Raw genomic sequence first — 15,058 nt, forward strand, 5'->3', positions numbered from 1 at the left:
TTAAGAGGTCATCTCCCTCCCTCCCCACCCACCCGTTTCTCACCTCTCCCCCAGATAGTCTCCGATGGCGGTCTTGTTAAGCCCCTCCCCTTTATAGAGGAACTGAGCGATGTCATCGCTGGTGTTCTTCAGCAGGCCGCTGTCAATCAAAAACCGGATCCCCTGATTGATGGTACACACAGCCAATCAAAACACAGAACCCCAACCACAGCACAGAGTGGGAGTTAGGGGCTGGTTTGCCATTGGGTTTCTCCCTCACCTTCTTGGGGTCCATGTTGAACTTCTTACGGCCCATGGACACCTGCTTGTTTCTCTGCATGCTTTTTCTACAGACAAAACACAGTTATGAAGTCTGTATAACACATTCATAGAGCCTACCTAAACACTACATAGGACCTTCAAAACACAATTCCAATGACCTTCATAACAGACAGAAATCTTTGTAAACCATTTATACACACACTTCATACATGTTATTAACACCATCCCTCAATGAACAGCCCAATTAACTAATTTAGGTGTCTGTAGCTTCAGGGCAACAACTGGCCCAGACCAATCCCTCTTAAAGGAGACACACACAGACACCTGATCACTGACATCATTACCAATACCATGCGTTAGTGGGTGGGGAGTCTGGGGACACTTCACTAAGGATGATTCTTCTCCCTCTCCCAACATTTTTTACATTTGAGTAATTTAGCAGACGCTCTTATCCAGAGCGACTTACAGTTAGTGCATTCATCTTATGATAGCTAGGTAAGACAGCCACACATATCACAGTAGTAGTAAGTAACCTTTTCCTCAATAAAAAGTTATCAGCAAAGTGCTAGTAGGAAAAGACAAGTGCAACTATTATTTATTTTTCAGCGGGCGGGCTTGGGGTGGGATGGCCCTTGAGACCACAGGTGGCAGAACAGAGTGCTAGGTTTGGGGTGTAGGGTTTGAGCATAGCCTGAAGGCAGGGAGGGGCAGTTTTGCGACACCCAAAGCCATCACCACACAAAGGGTAGAACGAACACAGTACATACAGTACACACACACACAGGACAATCCTCAGTAGAGTGATACACAATCACAATAACAGACATAGAAACACACACAGATCATACCTCTCTTTGGTAATGCCCAGGTTGTCAATTTCATTCGTCACCTCTTCTATCTCATCCTTCAGCCTCTAGAGAGAGAGAGAGAGAGAGATGAGTGTATGGTACATAGAGATCACATTACTCTGTCTGTCTCGTGATGTCTGACCATCCCTCAACCCCACAGAGCAGCTTTGATGCAGCCTCAGCTAATACTCATACCCATGGCACTAAAAGAGAGGGAGGGAGAGAGGAATGAAGGCGGGAGAAAGAAGAGTGAGAGAAGTTTGTTGTGTATATGTAATTGGTGTATGGATGGAGTGTGTTTACAAGAAGTAAACCAACTGAAATATCTGCCTTTGAACAAGGGTTTAAGGTTTCTGACAGGAGACATACTTTATATATTGTTTGGGAGGAGTTAAGTGGAGACAATCCTATGGGTTGTGTAGGAGGAGGTAAGTGGAGACAGTTCTATGGGTTGTGTAGGAGGAGGTAAGTGGAGACAGTTCTATGGGTTGTGTAGGAGGAGGTAAGTGGAGACAGTTCTATGGGTTGTGTAGGAGGAGGTAAGTGGAGACAGTTCTATGGGTTGTGTAGGAGGAGGTAAGTGGAGACAGTTCTATGGGTTGTGTAGGAGGAGGTAAGTGGAGACAGTTCTATGGGTTGTGTAGGAGGAGGTAAGTGGAGACAGTTCTATGGGTTGTGTAGGAGGAGGTAAGTGGAGACAGTTCTATGGGTTGTGTAGGAGGAGGTAAGTGGAGACAGTTCTATGGGTTGTGTAGGAGGAGGTAAGTGGAGACAGTTCTATGGGTTGTGTAGGAGGAGGTAAGTGGAGACAGTTCTATGGGTTGTGTAGGAGGAGGTAAGTGGAGACAGTTCTATGGGTTGTGTAGGAGGAGGTAAGTGGAGACAGTTCTATGGGTTGTGTAGGAGGAGGTAAGTGGGTGAATCTTCTACAGATGGTCCCACTGGGAACTGATGCACCTGCTGCTAGCTAGGGTCAAACCAGACAACCCTCCCCCTCCATACCTCCCCCCACCTGTCACTCATTTTGTGGCACGGAGTCAAAGTGGATTACTCTACACACAGCCAGAGAAAGTAGCCGCAGCATCGCCCTTGCAAAAGAAACCTGCGACAGATTGGCTAGTGAAACGCACACTCGGCACTGTGATTGGACCAGAAAACTGTCAATCAACACAGGTCGGTGAGCTAGCGAACAGATTACTGATTTGCTGTAGCATACAGCTATAGAATCGGGTGCAGCGCAAAGGTCAAATTGTAGGACGAGAGGATTGACATAAATAAATATGCAGCTCTAAACATTGTTTGGCTTATGAAGCCCCCTCCATCTGTGCAGAGAAGATAACCTCCTCAGAATCCCCAAAATATAACAGCCACAGGAGAACTTTGTTTGGACGTCGTAAAAGACCATTCACCAACACTGAAAAGATATAGCAAACTAATGACCTCCTTTTCTACGTGGAAAAGACGGACAGAGACTTACCAGCTACGTTAGCCTCCCGAAAAAAGCTTCTCCCAAGTGGGTGTGACACCTACTCCCATTGCCTGCTGCACTGCTGCTTGGTTTCCACCTGGCGATCTGTTTGGTATAGGTACCCCCGCCACACTCCCCCCCCCCCCCCCCCCCCTCCCAAGCTTTCGCTAGTCTCCAGCACACATGCACTGTTGAGGCGAGTGACTCTGAACTTACAATGGCTAGCCCCAAGTTGTTATATTTTTCTCTTGTGCTTTATGCTATTTGCCTCATGACTCCTGCATGCTTTGTTAACTATGAACTTGCTTGTTTAGACCAACCGTGGGACAGACTGTTTGTTCCCACACTCGGGACTCTGACTCTCTATTGGTTACAGACTCTTGGCCTCCCATCCTATTCTAACCACCTCTTGCCGGCTTTGTATTCATGTTACCTGATGAAATTGCTGTACAATATGATCTTGTTGCCATCTAATGTACATTCAAGTGTTATAAAATCAACACTGCAGAGCTCTCCCTGTCCTCTGCCTTGCCCTGATTGTATTACTTCCGATTATATCTGGAAATGTGCATGAACACCCTGGCCATCTGCTGTTGCTAGCCCCAATTCTGATTTGTGCTCTGATATCTGCTTCAATGATTTCTGCTCTTGTAAAAGCTTCGGTTTTCTGCACGTTAACACTAGAAGCTTATTACCTAAAATGGATCAATTGAAAGTGTGGGTTCACAGCTCCAATCCAGATGTGTTGGTCATTACAGAGACGTGGTTAAAGAAAGAGAGTTTTGAACACTGATAACCTTTCTGGTTCTAATCTTTTTCGGCAAGACAGATCTTCCAAATGGAGTGGCAATCATTAACAAGGATCACCTTCAGTGCTCGGTTGTCTCCAACCAAGTCTCTCCCCAAACAATTTGATTTGCTGGTTTTACACATTAAACTTTGTTGACTGATACTGGGTGTTATCGGCCACCATCAGCACCGGCCTGTACCCTAAATACCCTAAGCTCTCTCCTGGCCCTTTACACCAAGAATGAATTTGTCCTATTAGGTCACCTAAACAGGGACAAGTCCTAAAGCAATGGGACTCAAATCAAATGTTATTAGTCACATGCGAAGAATACAACAGGTGTAGTTGTATTTCACCTTACAGTGAAATGCTTACTTACAAGCCCCTAACCAACAATGAATGCAGTTTAAAAAAAATACAGATAAGAATAAGAAACAAAAGCAACAAGTTATTAATGAGCAGCAGTAAAATAACAATAGCGAGACTAAATACAGGGAGGTACCGGTACGGGGTAATATGTACATGTAGGTAGAGTTATTAAAGTGACTATGCATAGATGATAACAGATAGTAGCAGCGGTGTAAAAATAATGGGGGGGGGGGGGGGGAAATGCAAAGAGTCTGGGTAGCCATTTGACTAGATGTTCTGGAGTCTTATGGTTTGGGGGTAGAAGCTGTTTAAAAGCCTCTTGGACCTAGACTTGGCGTTCCGGTACCGCTTGCCGTGCGGCAACAGAGAAAACAGTCTATGACTAGGGTGGCTGGAGTCAATGACAATATTTAGGGCCTTCCTCTGACACCGCCTGGTATAGAGGTCCTGGATGGCAGGAAGCTTGGCCCCAGTGATGTACTGGGCCGTTCACACTACCCTCTGTAGTACCTTGCGGTCAGAGGCAGAGCAGTTGCCATACCAGGCAGTGATGCAACCTGTCAGGATGCTGTCGATGATGCAGCTATAGAACATTTGAGGATCTGAGGACCCTTGCCAAATATTTTCAGTCTCCGGAGGGGGAATAGGTGTTGTCGTGCCCTCTACACGACTGTCTTGGTGTGCTTGGACTGTGTTAGTTTGTTGGTGATGTGGACACCAAGGAACTTGAAGCTCTCAACCTGCTCCACCGCAGCCTTGTCAATGAAAATGGGGGCGTGCTCGGTCCTCTTTTTCATGTAGTCCACAATCATCTCCTTTGTCTTGATCACGTTGAGGGAGAGGTTGTTGTTCTGGCACCACCCGTCCAGGTCTCTGACCTCCTGCCTATAGGCTATCTCGTCGTTGTCGATAATCAGGCCTACCACTGTGGTGTCATCGGCAAACTTAATGATTGTGTTGGAGTTGTGCCTGGCCGTGCAGTCATGAGTGAACAGAGGGGACTGAGCACGCACCCCTGAGGGGCCCCTGTGTTGAGGATCAACCTGCCTTCTGCTGATTTCATGCTCTTATGGCAGCTACAAGGTTCCTATTTTATACCATGTTGAGCTGCAGCCATGTTGCATTGCTATCATGTTGTCATGTTGTGTTGCTACCATACTAATGTTGTTGTCTTAGGTCTCTCTTTATGTAGTGTTGTGGTGTCTTTTGTCGTGATGCGTTTTGTCCTATATTTGTATTTATTTTTAATCCCTTCTGCCTTCTGGTAGGCCGTCATTGTAAATAAGAATTTGTTCTTAAATGACTTGCCTAGTTAAATAAAATCAAGAATATTAACTGTTTACTTTGCTAGCTCACCAACAACAATTACTAACATAGGCCTACTGATCTTTTGGTATGTAAAAATTGCTTGAAATGTATCATTTAGTTATGAAGCTTGTATTTGGAATTTGCTGTTAAAATGTATTATTAATGTGGCCAAGACACACCATATGCGAAGCTCTTCACTTGCGCTCTCCAAACTCCTGCCAATGGAGGGCTTTTTTTTCTTGTTGAAATGTTTGCTGTTGCTTTCACACATGTAAATACATAGGCCCTATGTGGGAAATCTATATGACATCCAATACAACAATAATAATAGCTAGCGTTTCATCATGCCATCCCTGTACTGTTAATTTCAACACAGTCATTTCTGTTTCATAGGCCTATAATACATTTTCATTTAGCCAACCATTTCGTTCCATGCTCTGAGTGGGCCCAATGTTTATAGTGCACATGAACGTTTGCAAGACTAATGAGGGAGAAGTTCTGTTTATTTAATTCATATTTCCTGTGTTATGTCGGAGTTCTGTGTCCTATTTTTTTTTAAATATTATTTAACAAGGCAAATCAGTTAAGAACAATTCTTATTTACAATGACGGCCTACACCGGCCAAACCCAGACGACGCTGGGCCAATTGTGCGCCACCCTATGAGACTCCCAATCACGGCCGGTTGTGATACAGCCCTATGTCTCTGCCATTATTGTTGTGCGTAATAGGAGCGAGCATGGTGCTCAGTGTAACAGAAATATGCTACATGGCCTGCGCTCCACGCTTTGGGGTTAAAACGTTCAATAAGAGAAAATGATTGTTCCATGTATGCATGGTGTTGAAATATTAACAATCATTAAGTCTGATTAAGATGAATGTACCAATGTAACAATGGATGTGGAAAATGCCTTTTACATTGTAGGACCAGTTTATTGCCGATTGGGTATTTGTATGGTCCTGGGGGCCAAGTGCTTATATTATGTAGGTCTACCTGTTTGAGCTCCTTTTAGACAGATTCCATTTGGTTTCTCAAGGGGAGGCTGTACAGTCTTGCCCTCTACCTGTGTCCATTCAGATATGATAGGTTAAGCCTGATACAGAGGCTATTTATTTTGGGCTATTGCCTGTGTATATTTTGTATGATATGGTGCTTTCACCATTGGATCACCAAGACCTGTAAATAAATCTACACTGAGCACATCAACCTGCCTTTGCTGATTTCATGCTCTTATGACTGCTACAAGGTTCCTATTTTATAATTACATAGTCTAATCAAACTGTGTTGTAGACAAATTAATGAAAAGGGCTGCCTCAATATATAGACAAAGATTTGTAGTTGCATGTATAGATTTTATTTATTTACTTGACTTGAGACTTGAAAACTTGTGACTCGGCTTGACTTGCTCTTAAAATGCACGACTTGGACTTAACTCGAGTCTTGACCTGTTATACTTGAGACTCGGATAATAGTGACTTGGTCCCACCTCTCACACACAAACACAGTCCTTTCACACACAAACACAGTCCTTTCACACACAAACACAGTCCTTTCACACACAAACACAGTCCCTTTCAGGGTCAGGTTAAGGGGCAGGTCAAGATCTAAGCCCCTGGCTGGCTAATCAGAGCCACTGAGATCAAAGACACAAAAACAGAAAGATGAAACAAAGAGAAAGAGGGGGGATATTGAAATTATTTTTTTGTGAATGTAGAGAGGGGGGATAGAGAAATTTGAGAGGGATAAATACGATGAAGAGAGCAACAGAGAGGGAGGATGAAGGAATAAAAGAGGGTGAGATGAGAGGCATAGCGCTTTGAGAATCTAAAAAAATATTTAACCTTTATTTAACCAGGAAGGGCTCATTGAGATTTGAAATATCTTTTTCAAGAGCATCCTGGCCAAGATAGGCAGTACCAAGTCATTACACAATTAAAGACAGACAACATGAAAAACTATTAGGTAATCTAGTAAAGAAAACAGAATTCACCAGAGTATAACAAAATCATATAACAGCAAAAAAAACATTGACAGGTCAGGGAATCAACCTCAAAATCCTTCATCAATGATTTAAAAACACCAATCGGGATAAGTTCATCCAGTTTAAAAGTATTTTGTAAGGAGTTCCAAGCCGATGGCGCAGAGTACATAAAAGCCCTTTCACCAAATACAGTTCGGACATTTGGAACAGTTAGCAGGATAAAGTCCTGCGAACGAAGAGAGTACCCACCACATTTCTGAACATTAAAAATGCCCAAATAAAATGGTAGTAAACCCATAATGGCTTTGTAAATAAAAGTATACCAATGACTGAGCCTACGATTGACTAAAGAAGGCCATCCAACCCTTGCATATAAAGTGCAGTGGTGCGTAAGAGTTTTGCAGTTTAAAATAAATCTCAAAGCTCCATGGTAAAAGGTGTCAATTGATCTCAAACACTGAGCAGAAGCATTCATATATAAAATATCCCCATAGTCTAGTATAGGCCTAAATGTAGCTGATACTAGCCTCCTTCTGGCTTCAAAAGAAAAACAGGCCTTATTCCTAAAATAAAAATAATTTATTATTATAGGGTGAGATGAAGAGACAGACGTCGCGTCCAAATGGCTTCCTACTCCCTACATAGTCCATTACTTTTGACCACTACCAGTGCACTTCATAGGGAATAGGGTGCCATTTGGACACACCCAGAGAGGGGGTTACAGACCGGTTCTAACAGATTAGAGGGATAATCATCGGAGGACAATGTGCATGAGAGAGTCTGCTGACTGATGTATCCTTCATCTGTGTTTGGGTTACCAATTCGACACGTCGCCAGTCTCGGTAACAGGGACATTACACACTCCATCAGCCCCCCTGGGGCCCTACCATCCTTTACCAATAGACTCAACTCTAGCACAAAACTAATACTTGCACACACCCACAGGATAAGAGCGCCTGCTAAATTACTTTTTTTAGTAGTTTGTTTTTGCCAGTAATTTACTGGCTTTTAAAAATAAAAATGAGTCATTGACCAGACACTCTTATCTAGAGCGATTTACAGGAGCAATTACGATTAAGTGCCTTGCTCAAGGGCACGTCAGCAGATTTTTCCCCTAGTCGGCTTAGGGATTCAAACCAGTAACCTTTTGATTACTGGCGCAAAGCTCTAACCGCTCTGCTACCTGCCGCTTCTGTGCTGCCAGTAATTTACAGTAACCTACTGGCTACCGTTCCATTTATCATTATCACATCAAATCTACTGAAACACAAATGCACAGCATATTACAGGAACACCTGTCTACAGTAACATGCTGCATTTCTAGAATCTACAGTGCATTACTGGAAACAGTGGTAAGTAAACTGTTGCAGATTTACAGTGCAGGTAGCTAGTGTCAACGACAGGCAGTATTTCTGCTCCATGTATTTGATATACAGTACAGTAGGTATTTCAATACCTATTTTGTCATTTGTATTTCACTGGCCTGAACTACAATTCATGTAGCCCATTTTGTAACAGTTTAATAAGAATGCATGCATTTCCTAATACAAAAATGAACTTGCAAAATAGCCCGCTTAACAATAACAACATTCTCGGTAACGGTAACGTAACCTTTTTACTTGCTATGACTGTGCTATGTTCTTGCACTGACAGTGTCGCTGTGGATCAGTGTGTCTGCTAAATTACCAAAATGGAAAAATGAACACTTGCAAAGAACATGCCTGGGTATCAGCCCCTGAACTAGGCCTAATTTGATCAAAATACAAGTAGTTTAAGGGTTGAACTCAGAATAATACCCAGCGGTGTGCTTTGCAAGTTCATTTTTACATTGAGGTCATTTAGCAAGTGCTCTTGTCCAGAGCGACTTAGTCAGTGCATTATACTAAGGTTGATAAGAAAACACGTCATAGCAAGTAAAACCTTTATGTAACCGAGAATTTTGTTGTAATTAAGGATACATTGGCCTTCAAGGTATTGTGTATTTGTAACAAGATACTTTGAAGGATCTTTGCCCATCTCTGGCTAGCGGAAAGTACATTACTGTAATATTCACAGGAACATGCCACCAGCTTCCTGTAAGTTAGACCAGTAGACCAGTTGAGAACAAGTTCTCATTTACAACTGCGACCTGGTCAAGATAAAGCAAAGCAGTGCAACACAAACAACACAGAGTTACACATGGAATAAAAAAACGTTCAGTTATTTTATTTTTTTTCACCTTTATTTAACCAGGTAGGCTAGTTGAGAACAAGTTCTCATTTGCAACTGCGACCTGGCCAAGATAAAGCATAGCAGTGTGAACAGACAACAACAGAGTTACACATGGAGTAAACAATAAACAAGTCAATAACATAGTAGGGGAAAAAAGAAAAAAAAAGAGAATCTATATACAATGTGTACAAAAGGCATGAGGAGGTAGGCAATAAATAGGCCATAGGAGCGAATAATTACAATTTAGCAGATTAACACTGGGGTGATAAATCATCAGATGATCATGTGCAAATAGAGATACTGGTGTGCAAAAGAGCAGAAAAGTAAATAAATAAAAACAGTATGGGGATGAGGTAGGTAAATTGGGTGGGCTATATACCGATGGACTATGTACAGCTGCAGCGATCGGTTAGCTGCTCAGATAGCAGATGTTTAAAGTTGTTGAGGGAGATAAAAGTCTCCAACTTCAGAGATTTTTGCAATTCGTTCCAGTCGCAGGCAGCAGAGAACTGGAAGGAAAGGCGGCCAAATGAGGTTTTGGCTTTAGGGATGATCAGTGAGATACACCTGCTGGAGCGCGTGCTACGGGTGGGTGTTGCCATCGTGACCAGTGAACTGAGATAAGGCGGCGCTTTACCTAGCATAGCCTTGTAGATGACCTGGAGCCAGTGGGTCTGACGACGAACATGCAGCGAGGGCCAGCCGACTAGAGCATACAGGTCGCAGTGGTGGGTGGTATAAGGTGCTTTAGTAACAAAACGGATGGCACTGTGATAAACTGCATCTAGTTTGCTGAGTAGAGTATTGGAAGCTATTTTGTAGATGACATCGCCGAAGTCGAGGATCGGTAGGATAGTCAGTTTTACTAGGGTAAGTTTGGCGGCGTGAGTGAAGGAGGCTTTGTTGCGAAATAGAAAGCCAACTCTCGATTTGATTTTGGATTGGAGATGTTTGATATGAGTCTGGAAGGAGAGTTTGCAGTCTAGCCAGACACCTAGGTACTTATAGATGTCCACATATTTTGGTCGAAACCATCCAGGGTGGTGATGCTAGTCGGGCGTGCGGGTGCAGGCAGCGACCGGTTGAAAAGCATGCATTTGGTTTTACTAGCGTTTAAGAGCAGTTGGAGGCCACGGAAGGAGTGTTGTATGGCATTGAAGCTCGTTTGGAGGTTAGATAGCACAGTGTCCTTAGACAAGCATGCTCCGTTCAAAAAATGCAGAACTAAGAACAGATATAGCCCTTGGTTCACTCCAGACCTGACTGCCCTCGACCAGCACAAAAACATCCTGTGGCGAACTGCAATAGCATCGAATAGTCCCCGCGATATGCAACTGTTCAGGGAAGTCAGGAACCAATACACGCAGTCAGTCAGGAAAGCAAAGGCCAGCTTTTTCAAGCAGAAATTTGCATCCTGTAGCTCTAACTCCAAAAAGTTCTGGGACACTGTAAAGTCCATGGAGAACAAGAGCACCTCCTCCCAGCTGCCCACTGCACTGAGGCTAGGTAACACGGTCACCACCGATAAATCCGTGATAATCGAAGACTTCAACAAGCATTTCTCAACGGCTGGCCATGCCTTCCTCCTGGCTACTCCAACCTTGGCCAACAGCTCCGCCCCCCCACCCGCTGCTACTCGCCCAAGCCTCCCCAGCTTCTCCTTTACCCAAATCCAGATAGCAGATGTTCTGAAAGAGCTGCAAAACCTGGACCCATACAAATCAGCTGGGCTTGACAATCTGGACCCTCTATTTCTGAAACTGTCCAGAGAAAAGAGTCGGCCCAAGAATTAAACCATGTGGTACCCCCATAGAGACTACCACAGGTTCGGACAACAGGCCCTCTGATTTGACACACTGAACAAGTAGTTGGTGAACCAGGCGAGGCGGTCATTTGAGAAACCAAGGCTGTTGAGTCGGCCGATAAGAATATGGTGATTGACAGAGTCGAAAGCCTTGGCCAGGTCGATGAAGACGGCTGCACAGTACTGTCTTTTATCGATGGCGGTTATGATATCGTTTATTACCTTGAGCGTGGCTGAGGTGCTCCCGTGACCAGCTCGGAAACCAGATTGCACATCGGAGAAGGTATGGTGGGATTCGAAATGGTCAGTGATCTGTTTGTTAACTTGGCTATTGAAGACTTTAGAAAGGCAGGGCAGGATGGATATAGGTCTATAACAGTTTGGGTCTAGAGTGTCACCCCCTTTGAAGAGGGGGATGACCGCGGCAGTTTCCAATCTTTAGGGATCTCGGACGATACGAAAGAGAGGTTGAACAGACTGGTAATAGGGGTTGCAACAATGGCGACAGATCATTTTAGAAAGAGAGGGTCCAGATTGTCTAGTCCAGCTGATTTGTACAGGTCCAGGAATACAGCAAAGCATAGGCAAAGTCCTAGAGGAAAACCTGGTTCAGGTCTGTTTTCCAACAGACAGAGACAAATTCACCCGTCAGCAGGATAATAACCTAAAATGCAAGGCCAAATATACACTGAGTGTACAAAACATTAGGAACCTCTTACTTATATTGAGTTGCACCCCCTTTTGCCCTCAGAACAGCCTCAATTCGTTGGGGTATAGACTCTACAAGGTGTCGAAAGAGTTCCACAGGGATGCTGGCCCATGTTGACTCCAATGCTTCCCACAGTTGTGTCAAGTTGGATGGATGTCCTTGGGTGATGGACCATTCTTGATACATACTGGAAACTGTTGTGTGAAAAACCCAGCAGCATAACCCTAACCCTTGAAACCAGTGTGCCTGGCACCTTGAAACAAGTGTGCCTGGCACCTACCACCATACCCCGTTCAAGGGCACTTAAATATTTTGTCTTGCCCATTCACCCTCTGAATGGCACACACACAATCCATGTCTCAAGGATAAAAAAAATACTTATTTAAATCTCTCTCCTCCCCTTCATCTACACTGATTGAAGTGGATTTAACAGATGACATCAATAAGGGATCATAGCTTTCACCTGGTCAGTCTGTCAGGGTATTCAACTCTTACCCTACGAGGTCTGGCGCCTGCTGGTTTTCTGTTCTAGCTGATATTTAAATTGCACCCACCTGGTGTCCCACGTCTAAATCAGTCTGTGATTAGAGGGGAACAATTTAAAAAAAGCAGTGGAACTGGCTTCAAGGTCCAGAATTGAATTGGAAGGGTTTATGTCATGGAAAGAGCAGGTGTTCCTAATGTTTTGTACACTTAGTGTACACTGGAGTTGCTTACCAAGACGATATAAATGTTACCGAGTGGCCTAGTCACAGTTGACTTAAAATCAGGTAAGAAAAAATCTATGGCAAACTTGAAAATGGCTGTCTAGCAATGATCAACAACCAACTTGATAGAGCTTGAAGAGTTTAAACAATAATAATGTGCAAATACTGTACAATCCAGGTGTGCAAAGCTCTGAGAGACTTACTCAGAACAGAAAGACTCAGTAATCGCTGCCAAAAGCTAATTCTAACATGTATTGACCCAGGGGTGTGAATACTTATGTGAATGTGTTATTTCTGTATTTCATTTTCAAAAATTAGCAAACATTTCTAAAAACATGTTTCACTTTGTCATTTTGGGGTATAGTGTATGAGGAAATAGATGTAATCCATTTTGAATTCAGGCTGTAACAACAAAATGTGGAATAAGTGTCACGTTCGTCGTAACATTGAAGAGAGGAGGACCAAGGCGCAGCGTGATATAAATACATTCTTCTATTTATTATAACGTAACGAAGAATACTTAAACAGACTTACAAAACAACAAACGAACGTGAAGCTATATAATGACAAGTGCAGACACAGGCAACTTACACATAGACAAACCAAAAGTGAAACCCAGGCTGCCTAAGTATGATTCTCAATCAGGGACAACGATTGACAGCTGCCTCTGATTGAGAATCATACCAGGCCGAACACAAAACCCCAACATAGAAAAACACACATAGACAGCCCACCCCAACTCACGCCCTGACCATACTAAATAAAGACAAAACAAAGGAAATAAAGGTCAGAACGTGACAATAAGTCAAGGGGTATGAATACTTCCTGAAGGCACTGTAGGTATTCAGATGTATACCTTGTTTTTTTTATTAAATTGAGGGTTCATATAAATTATCATAATAAAATATATTTCGTCATGGAATAACATTTGGGGAAACCGGTTCTAGACTTTATTTTCCTTATCCATTATTAAATAGCCTGCCTAAAAGATATCATGAGTCTTGTAAAACCAGGTAGAATTGCAGAAAATTATCTTAAGAAAAAAAACTAAAAAAATGCATCGGTCCCTCAAATTAAATTAAATAAAGCTGGTGTTGTATTTAATATAGACTCTCTCAATAAACAATACTACAAAAGTGAATAAGGGGGCTCTGGAGAAAATAGTTAGGAACCCCTGATCTAGAATGTAACGCTCTAGTGGACCAATGTGTTCCTTCAGCTCCCCCCCCCTTTCATTCTCCCTTCCCCTCTCCTTCTCTACCTCTTTCATGATTGGCCAGTGAAGAGGGCCTACCGTGCGAGTAGAAATCAGGCCCAGCGTTGAGGAGGAGGTCCTAATTTTTAGGACATGCTCTTTCAGGTTTAACCAATTAAAACCACAGAGAGTAAATTGACATTCAATAACAGAATCAGCTGCTTTGCATTTGGCAGTAAGTGTATGTTACCTGTATGGCCTGCAGTAGTTCTTGTTTCCTGCGGCGTATGCTCTCCAACTCCTGTTTCTCCTTGGGACTCAGATCATGAGGCACTGAGAGAGGGAGAGAGAGGGGGGGAAAGAGAGAGGGAGAGAGAGGGGGGGAAAGAGAGAGGGAGAGAGAGGGGGGGAAAGAGAGAGCGAGAGAGTGTGAAGTAGAAAGTGAGGATAATAGTGCTCTGGGTCACCATGGCAACACAGAGCCTAAATCCATCAAATTACACCCCAAACTCCAACCCCCTTCTAGCCAACTACTGAGGTGACATACCCCCACATACACCTTACAAACCAGCCCAACCCATGCCAATTAAGCACTCACAAGACCAAACCAACCCTCCCAGACACACACCTGAACAATATCTGCAGTACAAAAATAAGAGAAAGACAGAACACCACATGTCTATCCGAGAAAGATGGACAAAGGACACCCGTCACACCATAGGCCAGCTAAGCAGAGAAGCTGAAGCTGTAGACCAAAATATCAGCTCCCATTTTGAAACATGGACATGAGAATAACATCTCCCTGGTGCGTGCACGCCCACACTACATGAGTCCCAAATTTCATCAGGGGAAGATAACAGAATGGATTTACATATCAGCTTATGAAGTAATCAGGCCAGCGGTATAGTTTAGAGGTCAGTGTGTGTGACAGAACATACTGTCATAGCTCTACTGCCACTGGATGTGTGGTGGCTGCACCTTCAACAACAAAACACACACTGTTGGCCTCTGCCTGTTTACTGTCCTTAAACACACGAGGAAAAATCCACGAAATGTACAGAACCACAAGGAAGTAATTTAGGCTACTAAACAACAGATTTGCTCTTCTCACAACAGACTTCAAGGTCTTCTACAAAATAAATTGAACTTACCTGCTAAAGTTCTCAAAATTATCCATTGAAGACTGTTGTGACGTGTCTTTTGTACACGTAGGCCTAGTACTCAACTAAGAGGTGTGTATACAGTGCATTCAGAAAGAGACCCCTTCACTTTTTCCACATTTTGTTACATTACAGCCTTATTCTAAAATTACAGCCTTATTCTAAAATCAATCTACACACAATACCTCAATGTATTGTAAACATCACCGGGACCAAGCTTCCTGCCATCCAGGACCTCTATACCAGACGG

At 43.3% G+C, this 15,058-nt stretch overlaps 1 protein-coding gene across 1 annotated transcript in view; it reads right to left on the bottom strand.

Annotated features, from left to right (window-relative positions):
• The window catches only part of LOC139571186 (cytohesin-1-like), a 62,846-nt gene that overhangs the window by 15,995 nt on the left and 31,793 nt on the right, over nt 1–15,058 (bottom strand). Inside the window, exons 2-5 of the mRNA XM_071393802.1 lie at nt 13,899–13,981; nt 1,110–1,174; nt 260–326; nt 44–162 (exon numbers count right to left, since the gene is read on the bottom strand). Of these exons, the coding sequence (XP_071249903.1) occupies nt 44–162; nt 260–326; nt 1,110–1,174; nt 13,899–13,981 (334 nt within the window). The remainder of the gene's footprint in view (nt 1–43; nt 163–259; nt 327–1,109; nt 1,175–13,898; nt 13,982–15,058) is intronic.

Source organism: Salvelinus alpinus, chromosome 3, assembly GCF_045679555.1.
Source record: "Salvelinus alpinus chromosome 3, SLU_Salpinus.1, whole genome shotgun sequence".
Taxonomy (NCBI): Eukaryota; Metazoa; Chordata; class Actinopteri; order Salmoniformes; family Salmonidae; genus Salvelinus; species Salvelinus alpinus.